The sequence below is a fragment of the Heterodontus francisci genome, chromosome 26 (genome assembly GCF_036365525.1).
Source record: "Heterodontus francisci isolate sHetFra1 chromosome 26, sHetFra1.hap1, whole genome shotgun sequence".
NCBI lineage: Eukaryota > Metazoa > Chordata > Chondrichthyes > Heterodontiformes > Heterodontidae > Heterodontus > Heterodontus francisci.
In genome coordinates, this window is record NC_090396.1 from 71,630,317 (window position 1) to 71,652,335 (window position 22,019).

General features: G+C 43.8%; 1 protein-coding gene across 5 annotated transcripts in view; it reads right to left on the reverse strand.

The window, feature by feature from the left end:
- wu:fj29h11 (uncharacterized) overlaps positions 1-22,019 on the reverse strand; it is a 161,848-nt gene that overhangs the window by 5,352 nt on the left and 134,477 nt on the right. For all 5 annotated transcript variants that reach the window (XM_068058559.1, XM_068058560.1, XM_068058558.1 and 2 more), the window contains 8 exons: positions 16,699-16,770; positions 16,225-16,404; positions 14,850-15,100; positions 8,868-9,013; positions 5,407-5,494; positions 4,026-4,146; positions 2,610-2,747; positions 621-734 (listed from right to left, as the gene is read on the reverse strand). In XM_068058559.1, coding sequence (XP_067914660.1) covers positions 621-734; positions 2,610-2,747; positions 4,026-4,146; positions 5,407-5,494; positions 8,868-9,013; positions 14,850-15,100; positions 16,225-16,404; positions 16,699-16,770 — 1,110 coding nt within the window. The remainder of the gene's footprint in view (positions 1-620; positions 735-2,609; positions 2,748-4,025; positions 4,147-5,406; positions 5,495-8,867; positions 9,014-14,849; positions 15,101-16,224; positions 16,405-16,698; positions 16,771-22,019) is intronic.

The following is a 22,019-nucleotide window of genomic DNA, read 5'->3' on the forward strand; positions in this document are numbered from 1 at the left end:
AATAAAATTTGACACTTAGCCATATTAAGACAGGTGTCCAAAAGCGGGAAGTTTTAAAGGAGAGTCTTAAGGGGGTGGGAGGGGAAGAGAGAGAGAGGCAGAGGAGGTTTGGGGAGCAGATTCCACAGCGTAAGGTTCAGGCATTTAAAGGCATACCCACCAATCGTGGAAAAACTGGTGATGCATGCAAGAGGCCAGAAATAGAGATTGCGGGGGGCTGTGGGGCTGGGGAAGGCTACAAAGATTGAGAATGGCGAGGCTATACAGGGATTTGAAAGCAAAGATGAGAATTTTAAAATTGAGGTGTTGCTGGACCGGCAGCCAATGCAGGTCAGCCAGCATGAAGTGGAGGGGGGTGACCAAAACAAGACTGCCCCCTTTTTTCATTTGAGAGGCACAACTAATAAAGAGCTAAGCCATTAAAAAGCCAGAAGGGAACTGTGTCCCCTGGGTTGTGTCCAATAGCTCTGGGACACTCAACACTCAGTTTCTGGCCTGCTCAGACTAATGATGCATTGTACTTGGGAGAGAGGAGCGTTGTTGGTGGGAAGATGCAGCAGAAGATGTGTTTGCTAATGAATGCAGTGCCCACTCCTACGTTATCATAACCCAAGACTCACCAGTCTGTGGAGGAGGATGGTGATGCTGGTGATTACCAGCAGGCAGGTTATCACTAGAGCCTGAAGGGGGTGCAGGAGGAGGCCACATTCTTAAGACAGCTTCTGCAGCTTTATCTGAGGAAAACAAACAGTTGTCAGCAGTCCAATAACCTCTCCCCCACCCAACCAAAAATAACCTTCAAAATTATTCACAGCCACACAACACTGTACAATGTAGTTATATTCTGGTTAAAAACAGAAAATGCTGGAAATACTCTGCAGGCCTGGCAGCATCTGTATAAAGAGAAAAGGAATTAATGTTTCAGGTCGATGATCTTTCATCAGAACTCTGCCTTACTGAACAGATGACAGTGAGGATTGTGAAGTCAGCACTACACCTTGGGGCAGTTTAAAGCACTGATGTATTAATGAACTATAACCTCTGAGTGGAAGAGCACAGGAACACATCTGTGCTTCCTCACTCAATGAGCTATCAGTCTAGCTCCTAGCGCAGCTAGAGAACACCCCCACTGGGAACTTATATACCTGAGGGGATTGAATGCAAGCAAAAGGGAGATCCAGATTATTCTGTTCATTAGGCAGAATTTAATTTCTTCACAAGAGATTGTTACTTTTGTTCTAAAATAGAGATTCCACTCTCTGTCGAAGTGCATTCTGGAATAAACACAGTGCGTCACCTGTGCACCAACTGCAAGTTCATAGTCAGCCACTGTAAATACTTCCTGCTGGCTGCCCTTTAGGTAAATACACTGTATTGAACAGAGCAGGAATGTTTCAGTTTCCTGATCTCAGGCAGGGTGATGTGGGGCTGCGCTAGTGGGTAGTGCGCTGGGACATGTGCAGGGATAACCCTGTCTGCACAATGTCGAAATTGGCCAATTGGATGGATAACAAAAGGGCTCTTGGCATCTCAGCGGGGTTGAGGAGTACCAGGGATCTCCTCTCCAAAAATTGACGTCATCTGTAGCCACTGGTTCTGCACAAAGTAGGTAAAATAAACACCAGCATGTACTGATAAAGTGCCAGAACCTGTTCTTCCTCTTTACAGATGCTGACTGACTTGCTGGGTATTTCCAGCTGTTCCTGTTTTCAGTTCAGATTTGCAGTTTCCTGGTTTGTTCTACTCCAGCAAGGTACTACATACAGTGCCTCAAAATGGGTGTTTAGGAGAAATCAGACAGGATTCAACCTTTTCAGGTGGAGTCAGGTAACCTACAGGATTTAAACTAGGACACATTCTAGTACAATACTCAAAGTGCAGCTCTTACTATCCTGTGTTTAATCCATTTGATTTCTTGTCATCTGTTGAGGCAGTACAGTAATATGTTGAAATAAACAGCTGACATGACTTAAAAAGCACAGGACTGAAGCAACTACAGGAAATGCTGGAATTACATATCAGGTTGATCAGTATCTATTGAGAAAGGCTAATGTTTTTGTGCTCTGGCAAAGGTTACCCACTCAAAACATTAATCCATCTTTTCACAGGTGCTGACTGACTTGTTTATTTCAAGCCTTTTCTGTTAATGTTAGAAATTAAAAATTTTTTGAAGACTCATAACAGCACAGGAGGCCATTCAATCCATCGAATTAGCCTGTACTGACTCTGATAGAGCTATCCAATTAGTTCCACTCCCCCTGCTCTTTCCCCATAGCCCTGCAAATGCTTCCTTTACAAGTACTGTATATATCCAATTCCCTTTCGAAAGTTACGATTTGATCTGCTTCCATCACCCTTTCAGGAAGTGCATTTCTGATAAAACTTTTTTTAAAAATGAAATCAAAAGTAAAAGAAAATTTACAACTAGGATTGAGACGACAATAAATCATGTGAATCTCAATCTCACCACTTAGAGCACTGGAGCCCTTCAATTATGACTACAGCCTGAAACTCACTCCCATTACTCTGTACAAAAAGTTATTGTACAGTCTAAGCAGGGTATTTCCTCATTTCCCCCCTTCAACCATGCAAGCAGTGGTATTTCTTACTTGATGTTCCGTCAGAAAAACCATGAAGGGATGATCTGGGAGGCCAGCTTGCCAATGTCTTCTCCCCATCAGCTTTGTTGTCTTTGCTTTCCTGGTTTTCTTTGTAGTTTTCAGTTTGGTGTTGTATTGGAATAGTTGCTTTATATGTGAAAATAATTGGAGAAAATTGTCACACAATAGATACAGTTTACAAGTTTTCTTTTAAACCCTTTCTCTCTATACTGCTGCACATAACTGGGCAGCCTAACAACCCATTCTCAGACCTTTTGGCAATATATTACTATAAATGGTAGCAAAGTAGTCAAAGGCAATTCTCCCTGTAGCCTGGCAGGAAGCTCACTGCATGGTAAAGTGTAAAACCACAAGCATCATACTGCTCAAACAATCAAGGATGAACCCTCTACACTATAGTGACTGACTACACTTCTGGGTAAATCTAAAACAGCCCATGCAACACGAGGGTGCTGAAACATGGCACCACCGAGCAGGAAACAGGTTCACATGCACGGTTCTTGTGTATTTAATTCGAGATCTCAGATGCCATGGACAGACAGTAATTAGAAGCAAGATACTGCAGCCACCCAACCATCCCTCCCTCCCTTGAGAGGAGCGATGAGGGGAATTAGAATCATGCCCTGGGAGCTGGAGTCACATATCTCCTAGCAACGGTTGCAGGATGGAAGAACACATCTTAGTGAGCTAATTTCAACTCCCTCAAGATTCATTAGTAGGTTCAGCTGGGCGAGCTGCCATTTTCATGTGTATAAACAGTTCCTGAAAGAGCATTTATACATTGCTAGTCTAACAGCTCTCCTTTGTGGATTTAATTCATTTCCCCATCAATACCACAGCGTACTTGCGAGATCTACCAAAGACAGAGGCAAAGACGACATGTTAAAAAAAAAACACAGAATATACTAGGAAACAATAATAATTCACATTTGTATTCCACCTTTAATGTAGGAGAACACTCCAACGTACTTCACAAGAGCTTAATCAGACAAAATTGAAACCCAGCCAAAGATTTTGGACTTGGTTCAGTAGTAATGCTACCAATGGCTTTGGTTTTGTCTTACAACTTATGGAAGTTGTTTAGACTGTATAAAACTGAATCGATTACCTGCCACACACTGGGCTGCTTTCAAGCTCAATCTACAATCTGCATTGTTTGTTTGCATGTTCTAACTACTAACCACTTGGTCTCACATTTCCTTTGCTACTGTGATATAATGAGATTCTCCTACAGGGGAACACTCTACTAGGTGGGGAGGACAGAAAGATAATGAAGAAACTTGTGTGTTCTGTAATGTGACAGACTGATGTGAAACTTCACTAATACAGATACCACGACTGTCAGTCAACCTGAAGCAGACACACAACAGTAAAGAACGTCTCAACTCTATTCTTGACAATTACCTGGAAGTCGCGGTGGATCCGGTCTCATCTCTGAGGCTCTAGGTACTTCCCACTTTGCTTCATCTTCTGGCAATTCTGCAACACCCTCCAATTTTAAAAACCTTTTCAGCGCAACTTCATCCTGGAAACATAGGCGTAAATTTAAAAATAAAGGCAAAGCATCACAAGTGCTGGCATTCGAAAAGTCTTAGAAGGAGTGTGCCAGGGATTTTGATACAATTGCTATTATCCAGTTCAGTGCAACTATTTGTTGACACCTTAGGTTGCACTTCGACCAACCTGTTCCGTATTACAACAGGACAGCCAATTACTGACCACACAACCTCCCCATTCCTGGAGGATTTACAGTTACTGAAGCAAGATTCCTCCTGCTGACCAACACACCACCACTATAATGGTCCTGAAGAGAAAAATATTCCTGGTGAATATTTCTGATATAAGGTCATCGATCTGAAATGTTAGTTCCATTTCTCTTTCCACAAATACTGCCTGACCTGCTGAGTGTTTTCCAGCATCCGCAATATTTTGCTTCTGCTACTAAAAAAGGTTCCTCTTTGACCTATCTGAGTGATTCCCACACTAGGGAAAGCATATTAATCAATCATGATTATTGCAGAGGAATAGAGTATAAATGTAGGGAAATTTTTACTGCAGCTGTACAGGACCTTGGTGAGACCACATCTGGAGTACTGTGTACAGCCTTGGTCTCCTTATTAGAAAAAGTATATAACTGTGTTAGAAGCAGTTCAGAGAAAATTTACTCAACTAATTCCAGGGATTAATAGCTTATCTTATGAAGAAAAGGTTCAACAGGTTGGGTCTAAATTCTTTAGAGTTTAGAAGAATGAGAGGTCATCTTATTGAAAGCAATGGAGGCTGGATCATTGAATTTATTCAAAGATGAGTTAAATTTGTGATAGACAAGGGAGTCAAGGGTTATGGGGGGCAGACAGGAAAGTGGAGTTGAACCACAACCAGATCAGCCATGATCTCATTGAATGGCGGAGCAGGCTCAAAGGGCTGACAGTCCTATGTTCCTATTCACACACAAGTGCCCTCTATCCACTTGACAATGGATTACCCGGAAATAGAGAGAAATGAAGAAAGGTTCATTTAAAACAAATTAGTTCAATTCCATGTTACACGCAGGATGGCAAGGAAGCTTTAGCTACATGCCTGCTGGCTTGTGGTCCTGGAACTTCTATTTAACTACTGTAGCTGAGCTAAACCAGATTCCCAGCTATCAGGAAACCTAATTCCAACATGGCAACCGTGACAATATTAGGAGAGATCAGGAACCGCAAACTTTACTGCATCAGTTCAGTTTTCCTTGTAAATTCTTAAGGTTGTTCCATGCATCACCTGACATGGAAATAAATACCTCAAGGTAAGAGATGAGACTCTGTAGGAAGCGTTCTAGTTCCTTTTCAAGTTCTTTACTCCCATCACTAAACAACTTCACAAACTCTCTGGAAAGACAAAGAAATGGAAATGTCATTAAAGAGAAGTGAGCAATGTTTCAGATCTCACAACTTATAAATTAGTCATAACCTGTGGCGCGAGGTCACTTCAACAGTTTGTGGTGCCAAACGTATCACCTGCTACATCATCCTCCTTCTACTGGGAAATCCTAAGTCTATTCATGTAATAGATAGAACTCTGAGTGGACTCTCTCTCCAAGGGTAGCTGATACTTCAGTATAGTACTGAGGGAGCGCTGCATTGTCGAAGGTTCTGTCTTTCGGATGAGATGTTAATCGAGGTCCCATCTGCCCCCCTCAGATGAACATAAAAGATCCCATGGCACTAATCAAGGAAAGTATTACAGCGGCAGAAAGGACGTTTGAGGACTCATCTACTGAGGTAGTATGGGCCGAGGTTAGAAACAGGAGAGGAGAGGTCACCCTGTTGGGAGTTTTCTATAGACCTCCAAATAGTTCCAGAGATGTAGAGGAAAGGATAGCGAAGATGATTCTCGACAGGAGCGAGAGTAACAGGGTAGTGGTTATGGGGGACTTTAACTTTCCAAATATTGACTGGAAATACTATAGTTCGAGTACTTTAGATGGGTCTGTTTTTGTCCAGTGTGTGCAGGAGGGTTTTCTGACACAGTATGTGGACAGGCCAACCAGGGGCGATGCCACATTGGATTTGGTACTGGGTAATGAACCCGGCCAGGTGTTCGATTTAGATGTAGGTGAGCACTTTGGCGATAGTGATCACAATTCGGTTAGGTTTACCTTAGCGATGGGCAGGGACAGGTATATACCGCAGGGCAAGAATTATAGCTGGGGGAAAGGAAATTATGACGCGATTAGGCAAGATTTAGGATGTGTAGGATGGGGAAGGAAACTGCAGGGGATGGGCACAAACGAAATGTGGAGCTTATTCAAGGAGCAGCTAATGCGTGTCCTTGATAAGTATGTACCTGTCAGGCAGGGAGGAAGTTGTCGAGCGAGGGAGCCGTGGTTTACTCAAGAAGTTGAAGCGCTTGTCAAGAGGAAGAGGGCGGCTTATGTTAGGATGAGACGTGAAGGCTCAGTTAGGGCGCTTGAGAGTTACAAGCTAGCCAGGAAGGATCTAAAGGGAGGGCTAAGAAGAGCAAGGAGAGGACACGAGAAGTCATTGGCGGATAGGATCAAAGAAAACCCTAAGGCTTTCTATAGGTATATCAGGAATAAACGAATGATAAGAGTTAGAACAGGGCCAATCAAGGATAGTAGTGGAAAGTTGTGTGCGGAATCAGAGGAGATAGGGGAAGCGTTAAATGAATATTTTTCGTCAGTATTTACAGTAGAGAAAGAAAATGTTGTCGAGGAGAATACTGAGATACAGACTACTAGGCTAGATGGGATTGAGGTTCACAAGGAGGAGGTGTTAGCAATTTTGGAAAGAGTGAAAATAGATAAGTCCCCTGGGCCAGATGGGATTTATCCTAGGATTCTCTGGGAAGCCAGGGAGGAGATTGCAGAGCCGTTGTTGTTGATCTTTAAGTCGTCATTGTTGACAGGAGTAGTGCCGGAGGACTGGAGGATAGCAAATGTTGTCCCCTTGTTCAAGAAGGGGAGTAGAGACAGCCCTGGTAATTATAGACCTGTGAGCCTTACTTCGGTTGTGGGTAAAATGTTGGAAAAGGTTATAAGAGACATGATTTATAATCATCTTGAAAAGAATAAGTTCATTTGCGATAGTCAGCACGGTTTTGTGAAAGGTAGGTCGTGCCTCACAAACCTTATTGAGTTTTTCGAGAAGGTGACCAAACAGGTGGATGAGGGTAAAGCCGTGGATGTGGTGTATATGGATTTCAGTAAGGCGTTTGATAAGGTTCCCCACGGTAGGCTATTGCAGAAAATACGGAAGTATGGGGTTGAAGGTGATTTAGAGCTTTGGATCAGAAATTGGCTAGCTGAAAGAAGACAGAGGGTGGTGGTTGATGGCAAATGTTCATCCTGGAGTTTAGTTACTAGTGGTGTACCGCAAGGTTCTGTTTTGGGGCCACTGCTGTTTGTCATTTTTATAAACGACCTGGATGAGGGTGTAGAAGGGTGGGTTAGTAAATTTGCGGATGACACGAAGGTCGGTGGAGTTGTGGATAGTGTCGAAGGGTGTTGTAGGGTACAGAGGGACATAGATAGGCTGCAGAGCTGGGCTGAGAGATGGCAAATGGAGTTTAATGCGGAGAAGTGTGAGGTGATTCACTTTGGAAGGAGTAACAGCAATGCAGAGTACTGGGCTAATGGGAAGATTCTTGGTAGTGTAGATGAGCAGAGAGATCTTGGTATCCAGGTCCATAAATCCCTGAAAGTTGCTACCCAGGTTAATAGGGCTGTTAAGAAGGCATATGGTGTGTTAGCCTTTATTAGTAGGGGGATCGAGTTTCAGAGCCACGGGGTCATGATGCAGCTGTACAAAACTCTGGTGAGGCCGCACCTGGAGTATTGCGTGCAGTTCTGGTCACCGCATTATAGGAAGGATGTGGAAGCTTTGGAAAGGGTGCAGAGGAGATTTACTAGGATGTTGCCTGGTATGGAAGGAAGGTCTTACGAGGAAAGGCTGAGAGACTTGGGGTTGTTTTCGTTAGAGAGAAGGAGGAGGAGAGGTGACTTAATAGAGACATACAAGATAATCAGAGGGTTAGATAGGATGGATAGTGAGAGTCTTTTTCCTCGGATGAGGATGGCAAACACGAGGGGACATAGCTTTAAGTTGAGGGGTGAAAGATATAGGACAGATGTCAGAGGTAGTTTCTTTACGCAGAGAGTAGTAGGGGCGTGGAACGCCCTGCCTGCAACAGTAGTAGACTCGCCAACTTTAAGGGCATTTAAGTGGTCATTGGATAGACATATGGATGAAAATGGAATAGTGTAGGTCAGATGATCGGCGCAACATCGAGGGCCGAAGGGCCTGTACTGCGCTGTAATATTCTAATTCTAATTCTAATTCTAATTCTAACTATTTTGAAGAGGAGCAGGGGAGTCCTCCCCGGTGTCCCGGCCAATCTTTATCCCTCAATCAACATCACTAAAAATAGATTATCTGGTCATTTCCACATTTCTGTTTGTGGGAGCTTGCTGTGCGCAAATTGGCCACCACGGTTCCTACATTCGAACAGTGACTACACTTCAAAAATACTTCATTGGCTGTGAAGCACTTTGGACATCCTGAGGTCAAGAAAGGCGATATATAAATGCAAGACCTTCTTTTCTTTTACTCTACTTTTCATGAAGAGATGGTTAAAATAGTTTAAGTTAAAGCCGCATTCCTTGAATCCAGAGCATAATTTTAAAATTTACAGCCATGTGTAATCCAAAATTGATTTTAGTTAATGGGGAAGGTTGTTTACCTGCAGATATCTGTGTGTGAAGTGATATGATCCTTCTGGATATAGAAATCCTTCTTATCCTTCAAGTGACAAACTATGTCCTCGTTCTCAAACACAGGGGATGCATTAGGCAAAGTTAATTGATAAAAGAGATACAGCTTATTAACCTGCGGAAGAAGAAAAACATTGGAAAAAAAGGAAATTTGTAAATATTAGCCTCAATTCTCAACTCACCTTATCTATTTCACAACTACGGTAAGTATCTTAGGAACATGGAGGTGGTCAGTCAGACCCTTGACCTATTCTGCCATTTAATTGGATGATGGCTCTCCATCCAAGGGATATTCTCATTAACATGCCCTCTTTCTCCAAATACTCACTAATATGCGAGTTCAAAATGAGGTATTGAAGAATGGGACACTTTCCATTTCAGTGCCAGAATCCAGGGTATAATATGGTTAGATGTAAATTTTTGTCAACGTTATCCCGAAAAAGAACCAACATTTCCTCTGTGCTATGTGTAGCAGAAGGGTAAACATATTTATAATTTAACTACATTTAATGCACAAAGGAAATCCTCCAATGTATCTCAGTTTCAATCTCAAGATCACCCAGCGTGACCTTTTTCCACTTCTCATACCTACCAGTCTTTAGCATCTCCACATGAGATAGCCATTTAATGCTGAATTAGAAACAGTTTTGGCTCATTTGGAATTGGATTGGTATTTTCTTCCTTCTACCAATTTTTGCCCCTCCCTTTCCTAAAAACATTAAATCCTGAATAGTCTTTAAGGGCCAGTCATACTCCAATACCTCGGCAAAATGACCACTATGTACTGGAGAGTGAATAATTCCAGGCTATTGATCAAAAGGAGGGTATTGGATTCATAACTGAGCCCGATCCTGATGGACACTTCCAGAAGTGGTGGTTGATTAATGATCAGGAGAAAAAACACTGGGTGATTTATTTTCCTCTTCCCTAACTGGGGCCAATTGCAGTGCCCTGAGTATTGCCCAGAGTATTAGTTAATGCAACAAAGATTAGGAATCAAATCTGGGACTGCCTCGATATATTCCTGGAGTCGTAGGGGAGCAATACACGCAAGAACAAAAAATATGAGCAGGAGTAGACCATATTGCCCCTTGAGGCTGCTCTGCCATTAAATATGATCATGGCTGACCTTCTGCCTCAACTCCACTTTCCTGCCCATTCCCCATATCTCTTGATTCTCTGAGACACCAAAAATCTGTCCATCACAGCCTTAAATATATTCAACGATGAAGCATCCACTACCCTCTGGGGTAGAGGATTCCCAAGATTTACAACCCTTTGAGTGAAGTTTCTCCTCGTCTCAATCCTAATGAACGACCCCTTATCCTGAGTCTGTGCCCCCATATTCTAGATTCCCTAGCCAGAGAAACAACCTCTCAGTGTCTATCCTGACAAGCCCCTTCAGAATCTTGTATGTTTCAACAAGATCACCTCTCATTCTTCTAAACTTCCAGAGAGTATAGGCCCAATTTATTCAGCCTCTCATAGGACCACTCTCTCATCCCAGGAACCAAGCTAGTAAACCTTCACTGTATCACCTCCAAGACATGGACACCAAAACGGCACCAGTACTCTAGGTATGGTCTCACCAAAGCCCTGTACAATTTCAGCAAGGCTTCCTTACTCTTGTACTCCAATGCCCTTAAAATAAGGGCCAACATACACGATCTCTGAACACTAGGATCAGGTGCAGTCACTATTGCTCACAGGCTGACTCCTCTAATGATCTCCAGCAGAAGCCATTTGCTGATTTCGCACTTCGGCAGAAGTTGAAAACTCAGCAAATCCTAATAATTTCAAAGCTTAGCAAAACTCTAATCTCACTTGTAATTGTATGAAACTAAATTTGGCAATGAAAGTGTCCCCCCCAGTCACTTTTACCTCCAGTAGACTCCACATATGATGGAAGCCAAACACAACAGACTTGAATGAGCTCATACAGTCCAGCCACACAGCTTATATCTGCTATTCTTAATGGAAAGCGAATCTTTCCTGTTGTGTTGCTTTTAAAGGCAATCATTTGTGTTTACATGTTTCTCTGATCAAATAGTGAGGCATTCAGAACAAATTACCATCTACTGCCATCTAGGGACAATTTTTAGCCGTATGCAGTCTTTTAGCCTGCTACAACTCCTCTGACAGAATCTCACTGAGCTTTCTAAAATCCCTTCCAACCTCATTCCTGAGACTTTTTTCATGGGGCTGGGTGGTGATGGTAGTGAAAGGAGAAATGAAGCATGAATTGACTTACAGACTGGGGACCTTAAAAGCAAAGCTTCAGCATCTAAAGTGAGCCAGGAATAGCATAAATTAGATGCAGCGTAAAGCTCACCTGTGCTTTATAGCCTAATTCGGAACGCTGAGTGACAGACTGCAACTTGAGGTTTTCTACGCTAATCTGTGCATGCCGGACACCCTGAGGTTGTGGTCGGTATCAGAGGGGTAATAACAGCAAACAATAACAGTTTGCTATCAAATATCCTCACCCCACCACCCCCTCCCCCACCATCATTGTAATGCATCTTGACCCTATTTCAGAAGAGCACTCCCTATTGATCTAATGAGCATTCCATTCCATAAAACCCATGAAGAACAGAGCCATGGACTTGCAACATCTCAAAACTAGGTTGAAATTGTTGAAACTCAACGTGCAAATGTTTAAGTGACTTGGGACTTTCTGACTACGTTAAGGGTGCTATATACATGCAAGTTGTTGTTAAAGCTCCAAGGAGGAGAGAACTTTCATCTCATTAATCTGGGATGGAAACAACTGAATGACACCACCAAATCCTTTTGCGTTAACACTTTATTCTCTCAAGTTGCATTTCTTTACAATGATAATGGACTGGATTTGACTGGAAGTGGGAGAGGGGGTGGCAGGACGGAAGTGTTTGACAGCAAACTATTATTGTTTGCCGTTATTACCCCTCCGATACCGACTACGACTTCAGGGTATCGGGCATGTGCAGATTAGCGTGGAAAACCTAAAGTTGCGGTCTGTCACTCAGTGCTCCGATATGGGCTGCGCTATGAGCCTCCCAGAGCCAGCAATCACTGAAATCAGTGAGAATTTCAACTTTCCTATTCTCATATCACCATTAAAAATCATATAAAAAGTTACACCAATCAGGTGTAACTGGGTTTTTAATATGAACATACATACGAACATCGCAGGTGATTAATCAAATTTGATGAACAGAACTTGCACTGAAAAAATAATTTTCTAATCATGCTGTTAAATGATTCGTACATTTTAAGCTAATTTTTAAAAGTAATTCTTTTGTTTAAAGAAACATTTTTCCAGAATATTTTAAGCTTAAACCAAGGCTGAATTTTATGCAGGTAGCGAGGATCTCACCGGTGGGCCAGAAAGGTGGGGGAACCCTGCCTCAGCCATTGTGTGAACCCCGGCTAGATTTTATGTTGCTCAGGCAGTTAACTGATTAACAGAGCCCGCCTCCACGAGCTTCCAGCCAATCAGAGGGCTGACAGCTTAGCAGCACTGCTGGGAGCGCTGGCTACTGCTGGTACTGCAGTAGGTCCAGGACTGGGAGCAGACATGGAGATAAGTGTGGCAGGCTCACCAGGACCTGTCAGGCAGGTTCAGGCAAGGGGTTGGGGCTGGGGTTGGTGAGGGCAGTGGAGGGGGCTTGTTGGTGTGGGGCATCCTTTGCCACTAGGACCCCTCTGTGGGCCCCAGATTGCCTAAGCAGGAAGTGCCCCTCTTTAGCCCACAGGGAAGCCATCAAATTTTACTGGGCAGTGTCCCTGCATGTCAGAGGGAGCCCCTGCGACTGGTTAGATGCCAGCTGTAGTGGGAACATATGAATTAGGAGCAGGAGTCAGCCACTCGGCCCTTTGAGGCTGCACCGCCATTCAATAAGTTGATGGCTAAACTGATTACTCCACATTTCCACCTACCTTCGATAACCTTTCACCTCCTTGCTTATCAAGAATCTATCTACCGCTGCCTTAAAAATATTCAAAGACTCTGCTTCCACCAACTTTTGAAGAAGAGAATTCCAAAGACTCACGACCCTCAGAGAAAAAATTTCTCCTCATCTCTGTCTTAAATGGGCGATCCTTTATTTTTAAACAGTGACCCCTAGTTCTAGATTCTCCCACAAGGGGAAACATCCTTTTCACATCCACCCTGTCAAGACCCCTCAGGATCTTATAGGTTTCAATCAAGTTGCCTCTTATTCTTCTAAATTCCAGCGGATACAAGCCTAACCTGTCAAATCTTTCCTCATAAGACGACTCGGCCATCCCAGGTATTGGTCTAATAAACCTTCTCTGTACTGCCTCCAACACATTTACATCCTTCCTTAAATAAGACCAGTACTGTACACAGTACTCCAGATGTGGTATCACCAATGCCCTGTATAGCTGAAGCATAACCTCCCTACTTTTGTATTCAATTCCCCTCGCAATAAACCATAACACTCTATCAGCTTTCCTAATTATGTGCTGTACCTGCATACTAACCTTTTTGTGATTCATGCAGTAGGACACCCAGATCCCTCTGCATCTCAGAGCTCTGCAGTGAAGAGGCCCATTAATTGGCCACATAATGGCCTCTGGGCGGGCAGGCCGCTCGGCCTTCCCCACCTCGACAAAATTCAATGGCATTGGGAGGGAAAGTGATACTCCACCCCCACCGCCTCCCTCACCATTTTTTGGGTCCCCCGCCCATCCCTAGAGGGCTGCTAAAATTCAGCCCCATGTGTTTGTCCCGATCTTTAATTTGCTCTATGTAAAAAAATGTAGAAGTTATTTTATTTTACTGCTTTTTGTTTCCTGTTCATGTGTCTATGAACATCCTTGGACAGCTTTATGACATCATTGCAGTTGTATGTTAGGAATCCTCAGTAAAGAACACTGCAATCAGTTGCAGTATCACTACATGCTGATACAGGTGAAATTCTTGTCAGAGGGATTGCTAGCTCTCTCAGTGAGACTTACTTCGTAGTCAGTGGCAAATGCCCTGGTTTTGCTGCTGACTGCAAAATCTGGGCCAATAGGACAACTTGCATCTGACTGATAAAAAAGACTGAATTTGTCCTTGTATTGTTTCAAATTGTCTGTTTGCATCTACCTTGAAAATGAAACTTGCCTAAAAGATGAACTATCCATAAAGGACAACTAACATCTCTCCAGAAAGGTAAAGGGTTTCTTACTGTACTATGTATTCATACTAATTAGTTAAAGTCCAGCATTAGATATGGGAATGATTTATAATTTTCATAGTTGGAGATCTACAAGCTTACTTCCTACAGCTATGCAAATCTGACAACCAAGAATGATCTCATGAGGTGTTTCAATTCCCATTATTTAAACATAGGCAGCAACAGTTCTCATTTCTAGAACACAAACTGCTACATGAGCAAGCAGATATTGAGAGCTAACCTATGAGGCAGAAGAAAAATATTTAGGTTTACTACACTAGGAAGGTTTCAGAAAGATGGATTGGTTATCTAGGAATAATCTCGATCAATCAGTATAGAAGTAAAATCAATACCAACTGGGGAGTACAAGTGCCAGCCAGCTTGGCTCAGTGGGTGCACTTTCACCTCAGACAGTAGGCTGTGGGCTTGAGTCCCACTCCAAGACTTCAGCACATAATCTAGGCTGGCACTTCAGTTCAGTATTGAGAGAGTGTGGTCAGAAGTGCCATCTTTTGGCAGAGATGTTGGACTAAAAACTCCATCAGTCTGTTCAAGTGGATGCAAAAGATCCCATGGCACAATTCCAAGACCAGGGAGTTCTCCTAGTGTCCTGACCTTCAAAAACAGGTCACTAACTGTGCAAAGTGGGTGCCACTTCTGTCTGAAAGGAAATTGTGCATTTATGAAAAGAGGAGGAATTCTCTCAACACATTAAGGCATTACAGGTGCAGTTAGTTCATTTTTATACACTATATACACAGTTTTAATAAACAGAATATTTACCTGTATAAAGGTCATAGATTTAAGGCTTGCAGCAATATTACAGTCTTGGAGCTCTTGATAAACATCACTGAAGTCATCATGGTGAAAGAACCATCTCTGGATGAATGGAACCACTAAACGGACAAAGTTTTGGACGCGAGGACAGATTCTAAAAACCTCAGTCTGGGCTTCCACAGTGATGCAATTGGAGAGTTGCTCCACCCCACAGATTTCGAAAAATAAGTTACGATCTTCCTCATTAAACCGTAACTCTAGTGAAAAAGATGGTTACTGATTATACAGTAGCTCCAAATACAGTTGTTATACTTAAAAGGTTCTTTTCTTTCAGTTTTCTCCTTTGGTTCCACAGGCACTCCAATATCCATTCTTCATGTAGGCCCAGATAGAGAGTGCAAACTGGTTATTTTGCCAAAACTCAGCAGTTTTCCATACTTTTCAGCAGATATAAGACAGAAAGTAAGAGTAGAAACCCTGGCTGGTTTTAATTTAGATTCAAAATAATTGTGCCAAGTAATAGTGAGTGAACCTACTCCAAACTTCATCTTTAGTCTCTTCCCCCATTAAATTCCTGCCTTGGGCTACCTCCAACTGTAAAGCACTCAGAGGTATCTGCACCCAAGGAGCATTATTTGTGCCAGTTTTGTTGGACCTAGGGATTCTGCTGATGCCCAGCAAAGATTAAAGCTCAAACTACTTGTGACATCATCAGACTAAGTGGAAAAAAAGCAGGAAACGAAGAGCAAGATGGCTGTATAGTAAATGAAAGACCTTTCAAGCACTGAACCCGTCACAGTTTAATACCACTGAGGCAGAAAACCCAAAGCTCAATAAAGGCGTTATCTCAGCCCACAAAGCTCTCGTCTTTGTTCAGAAGCACATTTCTTTGGACTTCCTTTACTACCCAAAACAATTTTTTGAAAAAAAACTTTTTAAGGACATGTTTATGCCCAGTTTAAAATGACCCAGAATAAAATGCTAAATGGTCTTGTTTTCACACATGCAAGTCCCAGGCATAAAAAGGGAAATGACAACCATTTTGTAGAAGCAATATATGTATTAGGGAGGGAGAATGGGTGGGTGGTGAAGAACTTTACAGACAATCCCTTAGGCAAACGTTCCTGAACAGTAATGCCTATTAATGTGGAGAAATTCCTATTTTCAAAGATACGTACTTCCGGACCACCTTTTCCCCCCTAATTTCTAAACCCTTAGCGTAAAGCACAACTCTATGCTTCATAATATGCTCCACAGCATCTACTGGGTCATTCCCAGCTACATCTGATCAGTAAACATTCCGCGCAGGCCTCTGCACTATTTCTGCTCCCACAGGTCAACCAGAAATACAACAGTGAAGAAAGAAAAAGACCAGTGTTACCTTGCTTATTGGTCTTGGCTTTTGAACGATTCCTCTCTGCAGCAGGTAAATTGAGCAAACACATAGAGTGTGCTTTAAAAATACGCTCTAGGTGCTTATTGTCTGGTATCACAGGGGAGTTGGCCATGGAAACCCAGCGATTATCCTTGGCTGGAAACACTCTTTCATCCTTTACCATTCCTATTGACACAGGCAACAAGCGGTTAATAGAAGGGACTACGGGTCCTAATGTTTCTTGCATTGACACTACAGTTAAAGACAAAATAATGAAGGTATGTTGAGGCAGCATGCCATAGCTCTAAAATATGCAATGGAGTGATAGAATATGAGGCTACTGTCTATTATGGGCATCCTATAGTTAGCTCAGTAGTAGCTGTTGAGGGGTTGCTAAGTGGAAAGCATTAGATATATTGATAAGTCTGTTGTCCCTCCAAACTTATCTAGTTCATGCACATCGCAAGATACAATCCTTACCTTTAAGTGTATGGCAATAGGCAGTATTTAGTTCAAATGAGCCACTGTAATCATAATTCTTGCATTTCTCAGCTGCGGGGAGAAAAAATAAAATCATTGACACGCATGAAATCACATGGCTGTTTCTTCACCAATAAAACATAGAATAGTACAGCACAGTACAGGCCCTTCGGCCCACGATGTTGTGCCGACCCTTTAACCTACTCTAAGATCAAACTACCTACATACCCTTCATTCTACTATCATCCATGTACCTATCCAAGAGTCGCTTAAATGTCCCTAATGTATCTGCTTCTACTACCACCGCTGGCAGTGCATTCCACGCACCCACCACTCTCTGTGTAAAGAACCTACCTCTGACATCTCCCCGAAACCTTCCTCCAATCACCTTAAAATTATGCCCCCTGGTGATAGCCCTTTCCGCCCTGGGAAAAAGTCTCTGGCAATCCACTCCATCTATGCCTCTCATCATCTTGTACCCCTCTATCAAGTCACCTCTCATCCTTCTTCGCTCCAATGAGAAAAGCCCTAGCTCCCTCAACCTTTCTTCATAAGACATGCCCTCCAGTCCAGGCAGCATCCTGGTAAATCTCCTCTGCACCCTCTCTAAAGCTTCCACATCCTTCCTATAATGAGGCGACCAGAACTGAACACAATATTCCAAATGTGGTCTAACCAGGACTTTATAGAGCTGCAGCATAACCTCGCGGCTCTTAAACTCAATCCCCCTGTTAATGAAAGCCAACACCCCAAACGCCTTCTTAACAACCCTATCAACTTGGGTGGCAACTTTGAGGGATCTATGGACATGGACCCCAAGATCCCTCTGTTCCTCCACACTGCCAAGAATCCCGTCTTTAAGCCTGTATTCTGCATTCAAATTCAACCTTCCAAAATGAATCACTTCACACTTTTCCAGGTTGAACGCCATCTGCCACTTCTCAGCCCAGCTCTGCATCCTGTCAATGTCCCGTTGCAACCTACAACAGCCTTCCACACTATCCACAACTCCAGCAACCTTTGTGTCATCGGCAAACTTACTAACCCAGCCTTCCACTTCCTCATCCAAGTCATTTATAAAAATCACAAAGAGCAGAGGTCCCAGAACAGATCCCTGCGGAACACCACTGGTCACCGAGCTCCATGCTGAATACTTTCCATCTGCTACTACCCTGTCTTCTATGGGCCAGCCAATTCTGTATCCAGACAGCCAAATTTCCCTGTATCCCATGCCTGCTTACTTTCTGAATGAGCCTACCATGGGGAACCTTATCAAACGCCTTGCTAAAATCCAAATACACAACATCCACTGCTCTTCCTTCATCAATGTGTTTTGTCACATCCTCAAAGAATTCAATAAGGCTTGTGAGGCATGACCTGCCCCTCACAAAGCCATGCTGACTATCTCTAATCAAACTATGCTTTTCCAAATAATCATAAATCCTGTCTCTCAGAATCCTCTCCAATAATTTGCCCACCACCGACGTAAGACTGACTGGTCTGTAATTTCTAGGGTTATCCCTATTCCCTTTCTTGAACAAGGGAATAATATTTGCCATCCTCCAATCATCCGGTACTACTCCAATGGACAGTGAGGACGCAAAGATCATCGCCAAAGGCGCGGCAATCTCTTCCCTCGCTTCCCGTAATAACCTTGGGTATATCCCGTCTGGTCCCGGGGACTTATCTATCCTCATGTCTTTCGAAATTTCTAGCACATCCTCCTTCTTAACATCAACCTGTTCGTGCATATCAGCCTGTTTCACCCTGTCCTCACAAACGACCAGGTCCCTCTCACTAGTGAATACTGAAGCAAACTATTCATTAAGGACCTCCCCTACCTCCTCCGACTCCAGGCACAAGTTCCCTCCTCTATCCCTGATCGGTCCTACTCACACTCTGGCCATCCTCTTGTTCCTCACATAAGTGTAGAACGCCTTGGGATTTTCCTTAATCCTAACCGGCAAGACTTTTTCATGTCCCCTTCTAGCTCTCCTAAGTCCATTCTTCAGTTCCTTCCTGGCTACCTTGTAACCCTCTAGAACCCTGTCTGATCCTTGCTTCTTCAATCTTAAGTAAGCTTCCTTCTTCCTCTTGACTAGCTGTTCCACATCTCTGGTCATCCAAGGTTCCTTCACCCTACCATCCCTTCCTTGCCTCATCAGGACAAACCTATCCAACAGTTGCAGCAAGTGCTCCCTAAACAACCTCCACATTTCTGTCGTGCAGTTCCCTGAGAACATCTGTTCCCTGAGAACATCTGTTCCCAATTTAAGCTCCCCAGTTCCTGCCTAATAGCATTGTATTTCCCCCTCCCGTCTGCTCCTATCCCTCTCCATGACTATAGTAAAGGTCAGGGAGTTGTGATCACCATCACCGAAATGCTCTCCCACCGAGAAATCTGCCACCTGGCCTGGTGCGTTGCCAAGCACCAAATCCAACATAGGCCGACTAGAGGGGAGGCTATCTACATATTGAGTCAGGAAACCTTCCTGGACACAGCTGACAAAATCTGCTCCATCCAAACTATTTGCACTAAGGAGGTTCCAGTCAATATTAGGGAAGTTGAAGTCACCCATGACAACAACCCTGTTACTTCTGCACCTTTCCAAAATCTGCCTCCCAATCTGTTCCTCCGTGTCTCTGTTGCTTTTGGGGGGGTCTATAGAAAACTCCCAATAAAGTGACTGCTCTCCTTTCCTGTTTCTGACTTCCACCCATACTGACTCAGTAGACAAACCCTCCTCGACGACCTCCCTTTCTTCAGCTGTGATACTATCCCTGATTAGCAATGCCACTCCCCCACCTCTTTTACCTCCCTCCCTATTCCTTTTGAAACATCTAAACTCCGGAACATCCAACATCCATTCCTGCCCCTGTGATATCCAAGTCTCCGTAATGGCCACAACATCGTAGCTCCAAGTACTGATCCATGCTCTAAGTTCATCACCCTTATTCCTGACACTTCTTGCGTTAAAATAGACGCACTTCAACCCATCATACTGGCTGCAACTTTGCCCTGTCAACTGTCTAACCTTCCTCACAGACTCTCTGCACCTGCCTGTTCAACAGCTACCCCATCCACTGATCCGTAGCTCCGGTTCCCATCCCCCTGCCAAACTAGTTTAAACCCTCCCGAAGAGCTCTAGCAAATCTCCCACCCAGGATATTGGTGCCCCTCCAGTTCAGATGCAACCCGTCCTTCTTGTACAGGTCCCACCTTCCCCAGAAGGTATCCCAATGATCCACATATCTGAAGCCCTCCCTCCTACACCAGCACTGTAGCCACGTGTTCAGCTGCACTCGCTCTCTGTTTCTAGCCTCACTAGCACGTGGGCTGAGATTACTACTCTGCTCATCCTGCCTTTTAGCCTCCAAATTAACTCCCTATATTCGCTTTTCAGGTCCTCACCCCTTTTCCTAGCTATGTCATTGGTACCGATGTGTACCATGACTTCTGGCTGCTCCCCCTCCCCCTTCAGAATCCTGTAGATTTGATCCGAGACATCCCTGACCCTCGCACCCGGGAGGCAACATACCATCCGGGAGTCTTGTTCGCGACCACAGAATCTCCTGTCTGTTCCTCTAACCATTGAATCTCCTATCACTATCGCTCTCCTATTCTCCACCTTCCCTTCTAAGCCACAGAGCCAGGCTCAGTGCCAGAAACCTGGCCACTGTGGCTTTCCCCTGGTAGGTCGCCCCCCACCCCCAACCGTATCCAAAACGGTATACTGATTATTGAGGGGAACGGCCACAGGGGATCCCTGTACTGTGCGCCTATTCCCTTTCCCTCCCCTGACGGTCACCCAGCTACCTTTATCCTGTAACTTAGGTGTCACTACTTCCCTATAACTGCTCTCTATCACCCCCTCAGCCTCCGGAATGATCCGAAGTTCATCCAGTTCCAGCTCCCTAACGCGATCTGTGAGGAGCTGGAGTTGGGTGCACTTCTCACAGTTGAAGTCTACTTTTTCGTTCAATGCAGAGAACAGCACCTTTTTTAACTATTTCAATGCACTTGCAGCCAGCCTCTCATGTTCTACTCTCTGTAAACTTGAGGTCATCCAGAGGTCTGCTGCCAATGTCCTAACTCGCACGAAGTCCATTCATCCATCACCCTGTGCTCAATGATCTACACTGGCTCCCCATTATGCAATGCCTCGATTTAAAAATTTGCTTCCTTGTTTTCAAGTCCTTTTATAGCCTCATCCCTCCCCATTACTGTAATCTCCTCCAGCCTTACAACCATCCATACGAACATACGAACTAGGAGCAGGAGTAGGCCACTCGGCCCTTTGAGCCTGCTCCGCCATTCAACAAGTTCATGACTGAACTGATTATTCCACATTTCCACCTATCCCCGATAACCTTCCACCTCCTCGCTCATCAAGAATCTATCTACCTCTGCCTTAAAAATATTCAAAGACTCTGCTTCCACCGCCTTTTGAGGAAGAGAATTCCAAAGACTCACGACCCTCAGAGAAAAAATTTCTCCTCATCTCTGTCTTAAATGGGCGACCCCTTATTTTTAAACAGTGACCCCTAGGTTCTGGATTCTCCCACAAGAGGAAACATCCTTTCCACATCCACCCTGTCAAGGCCCGTCAGAATCTTATAGGTTTCAATCAAGTTGCCTCTTACTCTTCTAAATGCCAGCAGATACAAACCTAGCCTGTCCAACCTTTCCTCATGAGACACCCCGCCATTCCAGGTATTAGTCTAGTAAACCTTCTCTGAACTGCTTCCAATGCATGTACATTCTCTCTTAAATAAGGAGACCAGTACTGTACAGTACTCCAGATGTGGTCTCACCAATGCCTTGTATAGCTGAAGCATAAGCTCCCTCCTTTTATATTCAATTCTCCTCGCGATAAACGATAACATTCTATTGGCTTTCCTAATTACGTGCTGTACCTGCATATTAACCTTTTGCTATTCATGCACTAGGACACCCAGATCCCTCTGCATCCCAGAGCTCTGCAATCTCTCACCATTTAGATAATATGCTTCTTTTTTATTCTTCCTGCCAAAGTGGACAATTTCACACTTTCCCACATTATACTCCATTTGCCAGATCTTTGCCCACTCACTTAACCTATCTATATTCCTTTGCAGTCTCCTTGCAGTCACTTCACAATTTACTTTCCTACCTATCTTTGTGGCATCAGCAAATTTAGCAATCATATCTTTGGTCCCCTCATCCAAGTCATTTATATAAACTGTAAAAAGTTGATGCCCCAGCACTGATCCCCGTGGCACACCGTTAGTTACATCTTGCCAACCAGAAAATGACCCATTTATGCCTACTCTGTTTCCTG